The 13,771-nt window shown below is 53.7% G+C and overlaps 2 protein-coding genes across 3 annotated transcripts in view; one reads left to right on the forward strand and one right to left on the reverse strand.

Annotated features, from left to right (window-relative positions):
• Positions 1-5,619, forward strand: part of POMGNT1 (protein O-linked mannose N-acetylglucosaminyltransferase 1 (beta 1,2-)) — a 9,587-nt gene extending 3,968 nt beyond the window's left edge. The window contains 15 exon segments of the mRNA XM_015560189.1: positions 58-137; positions 139-202; positions 531-601; positions 830-905; positions 1,103-1,186; positions 1,275-1,316; positions 1,511-1,569; positions 1,901-1,973; positions 2,056-2,184; positions 2,268-2,393; positions 3,790-3,854; positions 4,048-4,092; positions 4,305-4,440; positions 4,763-4,872; positions 4,956-5,619. Of these exon segments, the coding sequence (XP_015415675.1) occupies positions 58-137; positions 139-202; positions 531-601; positions 830-905; positions 1,103-1,186; positions 1,275-1,316; positions 1,511-1,569; positions 1,901-1,973; positions 2,056-2,184; positions 2,268-2,393; positions 3,790-3,854; positions 4,048-4,092; positions 4,305-4,440; positions 4,763-4,872; positions 4,956-5,043 (1,248 nt within the window). The 3' untranslated portion in view covers positions 5,044-5,619.
• Positions 5,620-7,715: 2,096 nt separating this feature from the next.
• Positions 7,716-12,744, reverse strand: TSPAN1 (tetraspanin 1). 2 transcript variants are annotated; one of them, XM_006757982.2, is made up of 8 exons: positions 12,602-12,743; positions 11,902-11,966; positions 9,282-9,488; positions 8,997-9,071; positions 8,782-8,880; positions 8,555-8,704; positions 8,367-8,450; positions 7,716-8,181 (listed from the first exon to the last, which is right to left on the reverse strand). In XM_006757982.2, exons 2-8 carry the CDS (start codon positions 11,956-11,958, stop codon positions 8,134-8,136), a joined length of 720 nt encoding a protein of 239 aa, XP_006758045.1. In that variant the 5' UTR covers positions 11,959-11,966; positions 12,602-12,743; the 3' UTR covers positions 7,716-8,133. The 2 variants fall into 2 exon arrangements, with proteins under 2 accessions (XP_006758045.1, XP_015415676.1); XM_015560190.1 differs by lacking the exon at positions 8,367-8,450 and having other exon boundaries at positions 12,602-12,744.
• Between the last annotated feature and the right edge of the window lie 1,027 nt (positions 12,745-13,771).

Below are 13,771 nucleotides of genomic sequence, written 5' to 3' on the forward strand. Positions count from 1 at the left end.
GCATTGGGCTTCTTCATGGGGTTTTATTCTCTTGACGGGGTGCCTGGAACTCTTCAGACCGCACTGGCCTCATGCCCCCATCCTATTGACCCCATCTCTCCCTCAGAGGCAGAGTGCCACTGGGCAGACACAGAGCTGAAAGGGCTATGGGAGTGTGTGCAGCTGCAAGGACCCCACACCCATCGAGTTCAGCCCTGACCCAGTGAGTGGGGCCTTAGGCAGTGAGGCTTGGACTCCTTCCCAGCTTGGCAAGGGGCCCTCGGACAGATCCAGGTTGGGCTTTCTCTACCTCAGCCTGGGAGGGAACCAGGGGCTGAGGATTTACACTGAGCTCTGAAAGGTGGGGCATCCTGGGGAGGGAGGGCAGGCCATGTGATCAGAGTTGGGCTGAGTGTGTGGAGGGCCCAGGGCAGGGAAGGCTCTCTGCCTTTTCCCTGAAGTCTCCCTCACCCCTCAAGAACTCTTCCCTTGGGAGGGATCCCAGGGTGAAGAGGGAATAAGGCAAGAGTTAAAAGCTGTTTCTCATTCAGCTCCCAGACAACAAGGTCCTCAATGTTCCTGTGGCTGTCATTGCAGGGAACCGGCCCAATTACCTGTACAGGTGAGCCTGGCAGTGGGCTGCATCCAGCACCAACAGGAGGGTGCTCAGTGGGTGGGTCCCCAGGCTCATCTATCTGTAGGAGGAACTCTTGAGGTGGGCAGGAAGACAACAGATTCTAGGTCCATTTACATATGTGGGTGAACATGGGGAATGTGGGCCCAGCTGTAAACACAGAGGAGCCCTGCGTCGGGGGGACAAAGAGGCCTAACTTATCCTTGGGCTCCCCAGGATGCTGCGCTCTCTGCTCTCAGCCCAGGGAGTGTCTCCCCAGATGATAACCGTCTTCATTGATGGCTATTATGAGGTGAGTGGGATTTGGGGGCTCTGGGTGGGGCAGAGCACAGTGTTTCAAGTGCTGAGTAGCAGTGATCCCTGAGGACTGGCGAGGGAGATAGCCCAGGCAAGGGCTGTGAAATGTGGGGGCTTGGGCATGCCAGGGCCTGCAGAGGTGGGCAGGGGGCGGGGGTGACTCGTTGGAAGACCAGTGGCCATGTCCCCCAGGAGCCAATGGACGTTGTGGCGCTGTTTGGTTTGAGGGGCATCCAGCACACTCCCATCAGCATCAAGAATGCCCGTGTGTCTCAGGTACGGCCTTGGCAGGGATGGAAGGGGCAGACACCGGCCAGCACCATCCACCCTAAAGCTCATGTGCCTGTTTCTGTTCCCCACCCAGCACTACAAGGCCAGCCTCACTGCCACTTTCAACCTGTTTCCGGTGAGTAGTAAGAACAAAACTCTTTGGCCTAGGGAGGGGAAACATGAGCATAAAGTCTGGCCTTATGTAGCAAACTCTTCGTCCTCCTTGTCTGGAAAATGGGGAGAGTGCTGCCTGAGAAGTGGGATGAGGGTGGAGGAGACATGAGATGGGAACGCTCCCCTTGGGATCTCATGGTCCCCCTCCCAATGCAGGAAGCCAAGTTTGCTGTGGTTTTGGAAGAAGACCTGGACATTGCTGTGGATTTTTTCAGGTGAGGGGAATGCCCTTCCATTGCAACCTCTATAAGCTGCATGGGGCCTCTTTGCTTGCCTGGGTCTCCAAGGAAGAAGGCAGTGAGGCGTCTTGGGGCGCTTTCTGGAGGAAGCAAGCTCAGAGGTGGGGGAAAAGTCTGAGCAAATGCTGAGTGGCAGCTGTTGGGCTGGAGTAGAGAGCTGAAAGGATAAATGGAAAATGAGATGGAGATTTAAGGGGAAGAGCAAGGGGGCGTGGCTTTTAAGTTCCATCTCCAGCCCTTTGTGCATCACTGTATGACTGGGTTTGTCCTTGGCCTTCCCTGGACCCCTGGACCCTGCCTCTCTCAGCTTCCTGAGCCAGTCCATCCACCTGCTGGAGGAGGATGACAGCCTGTACTGTATCTCGGCCTGGAATGACCAGGTAGGCTGAGAGGCCAGGGGTCGGCTGGGAATTTTGTAGGGTCCCCAAGCTAATACCTTCCACCGTGGTCGCCTATCCCCAGGGGTATGAACACACGGCCGAGGACCCAGCATTGCTGTACCGCGTGGAGACCATGCCTGGGCTGGGCTGGGTGCTGAGGAAGTCTTTGTATAAGGAGGAGCTCGAGCCCAAGTGGCCCACACCAGAAAAGGTGTTCTGACGGGGCAGGGTAAGTGAGCTGGGGTCCTCTACCAGCTCCAAATCTCTTGACCTTCATAATCTTCCGTGCCCCAGCTCTGGGACTGGGACATGTGGATGCGGATGCCTGAACAGCGCCGAGGCCGAGAGTGCATCATTCCGGACGTTTCCCGCTCCTACCACTTTGGCATCGTGGGCCTCAACATGAATGGCTACTTCCATGTGAGTGGGAGGGATGTTGCTGGGGTGGGGGACGCGGGGGAGAGGAGGGCACAGTATGGCAGATAGCACAAAGAGCATGGACTCTGGAGCAACCCCAGGTCTGCCTCTCACTAGCCACGTAACCGAGGGGAAATTACTGATCCTCTTTTTTTTTTAATCTTCACCTGAGGATATGTTTTTTATTGATTTTTATAGAAAGAGGGGGAAACATTGATATAAGAGGGAAACATCAATCGGTTGCCTCCCTACATGCCCTGACTGGGGATCAAACCCACAACCTAGGTATGTGCCCTGACCGGGAATCAAACCCAAAACATTTTGGTGTACGGGACAGTGCTCTAGCCAACTGAGTCACCTAGCCAGGGCTACCGATCCTCTTTAAAAAAAAAAAAATGGCCCTGACCGGTTTGGCTCACATGCCCCCTGCTAGGGATCAAGCCAGCAACAGAGGGTTCCCCTGTTCCAACCCCAGGATGTGCCCTGACTGAGAATTGAACCATGACCTCCTGGTTCATGGGTAGATGCTCAACCACTGAGCCAAACTGCTGGGCCTACTGATCCTCTTTTACCTCAGTTTTTTTATTTGTAAAATGAGAATTAAAATACTGTTTACCTAGTAGGGTTGTTAGGTTATGAGGTTTACTAGTAAATAAGTTGCTATATGCAAAATGCTTTGAACTATAAGCATTATATAAGGGTTAGCTCGTATCATTTTTATTATTACTATTCTTAGCATGAGGCTGGGTGCGGGGAAAGTATTTCTACTGCCAAGCACATATCCAGCCCTGCAAGTTCTGCCCTCTCCTGTCCTTGGAAGTTCTGCGGCCTGAACAGGGAGGTCCCCAGGTCTCCACCCCCTATATGGCTGTGTCCAAAGGGCCACTCCTGTTATAGCAAGGGAGGCCTTGAGACAGTCCAGCCTGAAGGAATGGACAGCTTCCAGCTTGAAACCTCCTAGAAGTCAGAAGGGCCCTGAGAGACCAGCTAATACAAGACCTCCACTCATTTCCTCAAGGCGGGCAGGCATTTACCTCAGCGCCTTAGTCACAGGGATTTCCTCTCCCAGGCCAGCCAGCCCCTTTGCCCACTACTTCCTGGCTTCCGTGGATCTAGAACAGCTGGTCCAGGGAGAACCACTGGGGACAGGGACTAGCTCAGGGGTCAGTGGCATGAGCTGCTGGTGTGGAAAGGAGCTTTCTGGCAATGCTTAAGCCCAAATTAAAGGCAATAAGAGCCCGCCAAGGATATTGCAAAGAGGACAGGAAGACAAGGAAATTAGAGGGACCTTTACAGGTCCAGGACTTAATTTGTGGGCCTGTGGTTATGTAGTAGGTCAGTGGGCAGGTGTGGGCCAGACAATGGAAGGCTCTGATTTGCACCTTCACACCCACTCCAGGAGGCCTACTTCAAGAAGCACAAGTTCAACACAGTTCCAGGTGTCCAGCTCAGGAACGTGGACAGGTAGGGGCTGGGGACAGGGCAAAGGGTAGGATATCTGGGAGTCTTGATGACCATTATTTGACAGTCCCTCCCAACCCTGGGGCCTGTATGTTTATCCCAGCCTGCTGTCCCCCAGTTCCCATGTGAACCTCAGCCCTGCTCCTGGGATCTTGGGGCTACCCTCTCCCTTGAACCATTTCTCCCTCTCCTTTAGTCTGAAGAAGGAAGCTTATGAAGTGGAAGTTCACCGGCTGCTTAGGTATGGCCTAGGGCATTAGGGGTGCGTGGCAGGGAGTGAGGAGGGGTCAGATACTCGGGTCCAGGCCTCATAATTTGTGGGGCCCGCTGCACAATGAAAAACCGGGCTCCTTGTTCAAAATAAGAATTTCAAGACGGCAACAACTAAGCAAGGGGCCTTGTGTGATACACTCATGAGTGAGGGCCTGTCTTACTCCCCTGCCCCCACTGCAGTGAAGCCGAGGTGTTGGACCATAGCAAGAACCCTTGTGAAGACTCTTTCCTGCCAGACACAGAGGGCCGTACCTACGTGGCCTTTATCCGAATGGAGAAAGATGATGACTTCACCACCTGGACTCAGCTTGCCAAGGTGCCCCTATGCCACATCTACCCTAGAAATGCCCCTTCCCCCAAGATACAGGGAGCCTTTTACCTTAGAACCTTTTCATTACACTTCCAGACGCATTTTTCAACCTCCTTGTCCAGATTTGTATTTTAACAGCTGCTACCTCTTATTAGAAGTACTTTAAGAAAAAAATTAATTTGAGAGATGGTAAAAAGAAAAGAAAAGATGCCATCCATCTCTTGCAGTTTGAAGAGGCTGCTGAGGAGGGATGGGGGCTGGGTTTTGGGTCCTCAGAGGCCCTCCCCGCAGCTCTCTGACCCATGCCTCTCCCTACTCCACCCCACAGTGCCTCCATATCTGGGACCTGGATGTGCGTGGCAACCACCGGGGCCTGTGGAGGTTGTTCCGGAAGAAGAACCACTTTCTGGTGGTGGGGGTGCCAGCCTCCCCCTACTCGTGAGTGACCCTTTCCTGCCCTTGAAATGGGAGACTGGCTGGATGGGACATAGCTAATGACCTCTTTCCTATTACCTTCCCAGGGTGAAGAAGCCACCATCAATCACCCCAATTTTCCTGGAGCCGCCCCCAAAGGAGGAGGGAGCCCCAGGAGCTGCAGAACAGACATGAGACCTCCTCCGGGACCCTGCAGGGCTGGGTACTGTGTACCCCCAGGCAGGCTAGCCCTTCACCCCATCATGTAGGATTTTATAGACACTGGCAGGGGTTGGGGCTGGTTTGTTTTTAACATGAGACTTAATTACTAACTTCAAGGGGAGGGTTCCCCTGTTCCAATGCCCCTATTTCTGAGTTGGAGGTCTATTTATTTACTTCCTTTTTGGGAAAGGGCAGGATAGTTGCTGGAATCCCTGAGCAGCCGATCCTGCCCTTTGTATACTCCCTCCTCCCAGGCCTGGCTCAGAATTTAACGTATTTATTTACTGTCCTGAGGGCCTTGGAAACAGGGTGAAGCCTGAAGGAACTTGATAGTTTTATGGACTGGGGTGCTGCCCTGAGGGTGTGGCTGGCTCTTACTCAGGAAACTGCTGTTCCCAACTCCTGGACAGGCCCAGCAGGGGCCCGCCCACTGATGCAGACGCACTCAGAGACCCTCACCCTGAACCAGGCCTCTTCTCGGCCTCATCTTTGTCCAGGTTTCCAAAGCTGGATAAGGTGGTCATTGATTAAAAAAGGAGAAAACCTCTATGGATGTGTCTCGTGATTGTGTGTGTGTGTGTGTATGTGTGCGTGTGCGTGTATGAGAGAGAGAATGCTCATGATGGGTGGTGAGTTTTCCTTACTGCCTTCCATATAGGGTTTATCTTACATTTGGGGCCATTTGGCCACCAGGGGATGCCCAAGTCTCAAACTTCAAGGTTTTTCCCTAGGCTCCACCCTAGAGCCTGACCTGTTGGGCTGAGCTTGGAGTAGCCACCCCACACCCTTTCCCACTGTTTAACCACCAACCTGTTTCCTGCCAGCTTGTCAGGGCCAGGCACTTGTCCCCAGATATGGAGCAAAAAAAAAAAAGCAAAAAGGGATACTTAGATGTGGGAAGGCAATGGGAGCACAGGTGAGTATAGTGAGGCACGGGCGGGAAGAAAGTGGGTGAGACAGAACCGGGTTGGGCATCATTCAGGAGGCTAGGACTGGGCTGCAGATGGAGACATAGGAACAGGGATTTCTGTGGCCATTAGTGCACTGTATGCAGATTTCATAGCTGGGCATTTTTTTCTGAAGAAAAGCCATTGTTTTCATCAGATTCTCACCTAGTCAGTGATCCAGAGAGGTTAAGAAGATCTAAGTCATAAAGGTACCAGAAAATGAATGGATTGTCTATAGGGAATGGATGAGATACCCCAAGCAGGGGAAGTATGACATACATTTAAGGGAGCTGTGAAGGACTTAGGATCAGGAGAGTACAGAACACTTCTAGAGCAACAGTCTGGCCTGCCTGCAGAGCCCCTGTGCGGCGAGCCTGGTGAGCACCTGTAGAGCCTTGGCCAGGAAGGCAGGAACTCCCGCCCTTTCGCCAGCTCTCTGCCCCCCTGCCTCCCCCACAGGTGCCTGGAGCTCAGGTCGGCGATGGCACGGGTAGTGTGTGGCTAGGACGTTTCTTGCCACCCTGCTGATTTCAGTGTTTGCTGTAGCTAGAGATAGTGTTTGAGGTGCCATAACAGCCAGATTGAGGAGCAATTAGCTCACTATGAGGCGGAGGCCCACCCTGGGCAAACAGATCACCAACCTTCCTTGTCAGGCCCTAAACACTGGCCTGCCCCACCCAGGCTGAGCACTTCCTGATGTTGCTGGTAGTACCCACCATCGAGAAAGCCTTGACCCATCTCAGGAGTTGTGTGTGCAGGGCATAGTAAAGTGGGGAAGGGGGCTCATTGCCCACCCCCCAGCAGGCTCCGAATTTTGGCCTCAAACTAGCTCTCAGGCACTGTATGGCTCTGGCCAGGTCCCTTCCTCTCTGGGCCCAGCAACAGGTGGTAGTTCCTGGCTCCCTTGGGAAAATCTGGGAAGAGGGGTCCAGGGGTCAAAGGGAAACAAGGGGAGGACTGGTTAGCCAGGCTGGGCTTTGCTTGGTAGCAGACACCATGTTCTCCAGCCATAGCTGCCTCCTGGATCAGCAGCAATCAGATCTGTGTGGGGGACATTCTGGCCTTCTGGTAACTCTGTCGCCATATCAGATAGCGTGGGCCTGAAACTAGTCACATGCGTTTCTAGGCCCAGTTTCTTGAGGATGGGGGTGGTTAAGACAAAATGGAGATCAGATCTGAAGAGCACCAGGCAGGCCACGACCAAGAACACGTTCTTTCTGAAGTCCCCAAAGCAGGGAGCGGTGTGGGGCTTTGCCTGAGTGGGAGGGGTAGGCAGCTTAGATCCTCCAATGGGGCTGCCAGAGGGCTTCTCAGAGTCTAAGGAGTGACTCCCTCCCATTGCCCTGGCAATATTTTTCATCTCCCCTGCCCCCACTTGGGCACAAGCTTGTTATTTTCATAGCTTTCTGGTCCAGTGCCCCTACTCAGGAATGAGTAGTTTCAGTCCAAAGTCCTCCCACATTATAGGAAGGCAGGCTGACCCAGCCCCCACCGCCTCCCTCAGTGCCCTCTCGGCCATCCCTGTCATGCTCCCTCCCAGGCCTGGAGTTCACATGGAGAGAAAAAATAGCCACCCACCTCCACTCCATTCCTCTTCTGCCACCTTTCCAGGGGCCTTCTGTGTCTCTAGCCCCACAAGAATCTGAGGCCAGTTTAGGCAAGATGGGTCCCTCTCCCCAATGATACGCATGAAAAGAGTCCCAGTGGAAACAATTTAATTGGTTTATGAATTCTGGAATGCCTTCTACACATCCGCCCGGTTACTGCTTATTTTGCATGTGCTCAGGATATAGGGTGCCTTATTCCCCAGTGGAGTACTGGGGTCACCAAGAGCTCCTGTTGTCCTGAAGGGGTAGCAAGGGTTTGAGAGACAGACTGGAGGAATGGGCAGGAGAACTGGCTACCCTAGAACTGGCTCTGGAACAGGTGGGCCCCTCCCGCACCAATGGAAGGCAAAGTCAGGCACAGCCTGAAGGGGTGGTCCCTATGTGGCCCCACTCTGGCCCAAATGACACTGTTAGATCCTGTCGCCACCCTGATCACGGCCTTTTGGCAGTGCCGGGGTGCTCTTCCCAGTTCCTGTGTGGCAGGAGCAGTGGCGGAGGCAGAGGCAGACTTATTTCAGATTGCAGTACAGGTACATGGACACAATCATGGCAGCCAGCTGGTGGGGAAGGAATAGGGAGAGGTGAGGAGACATGATCATGGTCCTTGAGCTTTAGTCTCCTGCCCCCCAAACTCCCTACATGAAACGGTTAGAAGTCTGTGTCCTCTAGAGAGGCCTTAGAGATGGGACAAGCACCCCTGTTCCAGTGGGGATATCCGGCTCCAACCGTCTCACCCCCTTACCTCCAAGCCTCCAATTCCGGCTGCCACACCACCCACAGTGATGGCATTGGTTCGGATGTCACTCAGAAGCTGCTTGAAGCAACCCTTGGAGAAGGGAAAAGAGCATCTATAGTCAGCTCCTGCCCCCGCCCCCCTTTCAGCACTCTGAGGCCATTAAAACAGCCCCAAACTTCCATGCCAGCCCACACCTGTACAGGTTTGTCCTCGGCCCTCTTCTTGGTGCAGGGTTCCGTGCCATTGACATCATCAAAGCAACAGAATGGGGGGAAGACCTTGTTATCTGTGAAGTAGGGAGACTCCTCAAAATCCGTGTAGTTGTTGAAGCCACAGCACTTGAGCTGGAGACAAGGAGGGGAGGGTGTCACTGGGGCCTGCCTCTCTCTCCCCACTCCAAAGCCTCCCCAGCCCACCTTACCCCTTCCATGGTGCTGTTCCACACTTGTGTGAAGTCTTTCTGGGAGCCATAGTCCTTCTTGATGGTTTGCACTGCCAGCAATGTCAGGTAGTGCTCAGCCTGGGTAGAGCAGGACAGTGTTTAGGGCCTGATAGGCAGGGTGGCCCTTCACAGGCCACAACCCACTTCCAGGGCTTTGCCCCATCTTACTCCCTTGCCCCATCCCCAATCCTCACCACTGGGGTATACACCAAGGCAACCACAGCAGCTGCAACCTCAGCAATGAAGATGATGAGGAGGATGAAGAAGAACTGAAGAGGAAACAGGGGTCTGAGTTTTAGGGAGAGACAGTCCCTCGTGAATCCCTTGCCGTAACCCACCCCCCCATAAAAAGGAGGCAGGGGCCCCTTCGCTGAGGCCCTTGGAGTCCAGATAGGGTTTGGGGATCCCTAGGGCCTGGTGTCAAAGGTGAGGGGACCCCAAGCCTTGGTGATGGGCCTGTGGAACTGGGTTTGACACACCATCATGAGGGCACACTTGTTCTCAGTGTGAGCACCGTAGCAGCCCAGGAAACCCAGAGCAAAGAGCACGGCGCCAGCTGCGATGAGGAAGTAGCCCACGTTGACAAACTGCATGGCACTGGACGACAGCGGCCCGAAGATCTTCAGGAAGGATGGCCCATCGACCGACACCCAGATCCCCACTGCCAACAGGGCCACACCACATAGCTGGAGACAGAGAAGCAGACCTTGAAACAGTGCTGGCAAGCAGTTCCCTACCACACAATTGAGTCAGGAAAATGGGAGATGAGAAATTTCCCCCTTTATTGGCTAAGAAGTCTAAAAACTCATCCAGTAGGGAGGGAAAACATCCTGTAAAACCAGAAGGATGGGAGCTGGGATACCCACAGCCACACCGGGCTGCACACCTAGGCAGATATAAATGGGATCAGAGGTTCCTAAAATATCCCTGGGGGGTGGGGTGGTGGACGGGACATGGGGTGCCCAGACTTTCCCTCACCGATGCCAGGGTCCTGCCACATAGCTAGGAGTGAAAACAAGCAGGTGAGCACCTACCCCACCCTATTTCCTCCCCAGGCTATGGGTGTCTGGAACACCTATGTCCTCTGATAGGTGGAAACACGGGGGTGGTAGCATTGAGCAGGCTCAACAGTAACCCTGGTAACGAAGGCGGGGTTGAGGTTTACACCTACTCCCAACCTTGGAGAGGAAGGTGGTGAGAAGGGACACCTACCCTGGGGCCCATTTGGCTCCCTTCCAAGTTTAACTCCAGGCCTGCCCTTTATCCAGCCTAGACCTCTCCTCGTAGAGACTGAGGGCGAGTACAGTCAGAGCGCCTGGAGGCTCCCTCGCTCAGCTCCAAACCTCAGAGGGAGTCCTGAGGCCCAGAATGGGGAGGAGGGCACTGCCCAGTTCCCAAACCTCTTACAGCAAAGCCTTTAGGATCCAGAGCTTCAGGGGATGAAACATCCTGACACAACCTTGGTGCCTAGTCCCCACTTTCCAGCTTTAGGAGCTGAGGCTAGAACCAGGAGCGAAGTGGCAGACCATGGCTGCGTTCCAGGCATGTTTGCCCAAGGACAAAAAGCTGGACTTTCAGCCTGCAGGGTCAAATTTCAAGGAGTCTGAGGCCTGCCCTGCCCTGCCCAGCCTGGCAATGCCTGGGCAACAGAGGCCAGAAACCAAACCGGATTTGCCTTTAACCCCCTCCGGCCAGAGTCTTTACTGTCCAAATGGATGGGATCCTGTTGTCTTCTCTACATACATGAATAACGGCTGGTTCTCCAAAGCCAAAGGGAGCCTGAGACACGGGCCCACACTGGAGTCAGAGCGTTTTCCTTACCCGAGACCAATTTCTCCAAATTCATCTACACTCCATGTCTCCACTTACTCACTCTAACCCACTCTACGTGGCTCCCAGGTCTCCGGTGACATCCTATGCCAAATCTGGGAGATGCTCGATACGATATCCTCCTTGGCCTCTCTATCTCGCTCTCCCTGTTTCCTCCCTTGCTCTTTCTCCATCTGCTTCCCGGTGGCCATTTCTTCGCTTATTCCTTATAAGCTGGGCTTCTTGGAGTTCCCTCTCCCTGAGTGCTCTCACCCACTGAGTGGCTTCCATGACCACCTACAGGCACATGACTTTCACATATCCATGTCCAGTTCCCACCTGAGCTGTAACTCGGAGCTGCCTATGATGTGCCCCCAGGTTGCTCCCGCCACACACATGGGCATCATCTCCACGACCTCTGTCTCCCCTGCCTCCTCTTGCATCCCTCAGCCACCATCTGAGGCTTTCTCCTGTGTCTACTTTGTACATTTCTCCCCATCTCCACCACCATCTCCGGGGTTTATGCCTCATTGCTCAGCTTCCTCAAACATGCCCCACATAATCTGTTCCTGGTTTTCTGAGCAATGTCTGATATTACTGCCTCTGGGCCTTTCTGCATGCTTTACAGTTCCCTCACACAGGGCAAATCCCCCGCCTCAGCTACTTCCTCCAGGAAGTCTTTTCTGACCAGGTGGAGTTCATCCCCCTCCTATGGTCTCCCTTAGCCCCCGTGTTAATGCCAGAAATACTACGCTGTAACTGTCTGCCTATCTGGCCTGCTGGACCTGAGGTCCTCCAGGGCAGAGAAAGAGCTTGCTCACCTGTTACCCAGCATTCAGCACTGAATCTGAGGCTATAAACCCGTGTTTAATGAGTAGGGCTGCTTGAGGCAGACCTTCTGCTGTGAGGGTCTGGGTCTTGTCTTCTTTCAGCTCCCCGTCATACAGAGGCCACCAAATTTCCTCCCACGGGAGGTGACTTAGGGCAAACCCCTTCCCCCCTCTGGGTCTCAATGCTATGAAAAGGGAGAATTGTTCCCATTAACCTGCCCTGCCCTAAGTCTGGACTAAAGCTTCCTGGAAGGGAGGGGATCCCCAAGTTTCTCTACTCCAACTCATGTGTCATCCATGCTGCGGAGTGAACTCAGCATTTGGGGAGACTTCTGGATCACAAAGGGACACTGGCAGGAGACTCTGGGCACAGTGCCTCCAATTCCCCAGCTTGAGCTCTGCTCAGGTTGCGACCCACTCCTGTAGGGAGCCCCAAAGAGCTCACAACCCCCATACTTACAAAGATGAGAAAATTGAATAAGATCATCATGGTCTTAATGAAGCTGTAGCACTGCATGGTGGCTCCTGGGAGGCAGACATGTATGAGTTAGAACCTCCCCCTGCAACCCCCAGGCTGGCCCTGGCCCTGACATTGAACCCTGACAAATCAGACTCCAGACTCCAGAACCCATATGTTACCAAGTTTCCCCTGCATCTGGACTCTGACACCTCAGGACTTTTCCCAATTCCCATCCTGACCCTCCTACCTCTCTGTACTGCCCAGACCCTCAACCAGCACCTGACACTCAGATCCTAACACTCCAGGCTCATCCCCCAGCACCCAAGCCCAATGTCCACACTGTAGGTCACTCCATGCCCTTCCCTGGCACCTAGATTTCCCCTGCATCTGGACTCTGACACCTCAGGACTTTTTCCCAATTCCCATCCTGACACTCCTACCTCTCTGTACTGCCCAGACCCTCAACCAGCACCTGACACTCAGATCCTAACACTCCAGGCTCATCCCCCAGCACCCAAGCCCAATGTCCACACTGTAGGTCACTCCATGCCCTTCCCTGGCACCTAGATATGTTGTGACCCCTCCCCAAACCAAGAGTAGACTCCCCCAGGGCCCTCCCCAGGGTCCTCCCAGCTCCGCGAACCTGCTTTCAGATTGAGTTCCCTTCATAAGACAATCTCTGCCCTATGCCATCACCCACCTGTTCAGGACTCTTGGTAGTGATTTCAGAAAGAAGGTTCTGCTCAGGCTCCAGCGGGGACAGACAGCTCCAGGGCACTGCCACTGAGTGGGCAGACAGGGAGCGGGCTCTCACACGCCACTGCTCACCTGCAGGCGGGGCAGGTATTTTAAAGGCTTCCTCTGCCCGCCCGCCTGCCTGCTCCACCCCAGCCCTTAGGCCTTCTCTTGCCCCTGCTGCCCCCTGCTGCCTGGAGATCCGTTCCCACAGCCACAAGAGCAGTGGGACTCCACCTGCCAATACCAAGCACGGGCAATACCCCGCCTGATCTGAGAAGGGAGAGAAATCTGGGGATGGGCAGGGCCCCAGAACTTCTGAGTACCCCCCCCCGCCACTACAGTGCACATATGTTTCTTACCCTGTATCCACAGATACATTCATACACCCTACATGCTGTGCTCACAGGCATACACATCTACCCAAGTTGCCATCTATATATTCACACACAAACAAAAACAACGACTGATGCTCACGAGTACACACACACACACACACACACACACACACACACATACACACACACGCATGCACTTTCAATGCGGTGACCAAGGTTTGGCAGCTTCTGCTCCCTCCTTGGAATAATAAAAAGCTCCTAGTCCTTTTCCTTTCACAAAAAGATCAAATTCCCCATCTTCTTCCTCCCTTCATCTCTCCTCCTCACTCTTCTCCCTCTCCACCGTTTTCCCCCCAAACTTCCGTTTTTCCCTTCTTCCCTTAGCACTCTGTGTACATCCCTTCCCTTTCTGCCAGCAGGTGGCACCATGGTCTCAAGAAAGCATCACTGCCAGCTGTAAGGCCCTGCAATGCCCACCATGGAGGCTGCCATGCTGGGGCAGTCCTGGCTTTTCAGTCCCTCAGACCAGGTGCTCAAATCCTGGTTCTGTTGCTTATTAGCTGTGTGACCTTAGGGGCATTTCTCAGACTTGGTTTCAATGTCTAGTAGGTATCACAGAATTGTTATAGGTCTTTAAGAAGAGATTTTTCTCCCCAATCTGGGACATAAGCAACCTTAGTGTAAAAAGGTCCAAGTGCGGAAAGTCCCAGCCAGAGGGGGTATGGCATGGACAAAGTGGATTTTAAATTTTGTTGTGTTTTTGTAATGGGAGGAGGCAGCTGAAGAGACAAGAGAGG

The sequence above is a fragment of the Myotis davidii genome, unplaced genomic scaffold (genome assembly GCF_000327345.1).
Source record: "Myotis davidii unplaced genomic scaffold, ASM32734v1 scaffold1815, whole genome shotgun sequence".
NCBI classification, from domain to species: domain Eukaryota; kingdom Metazoa; phylum Chordata; class Mammalia; order Chiroptera; family Vespertilionidae; genus Myotis; species Myotis davidii.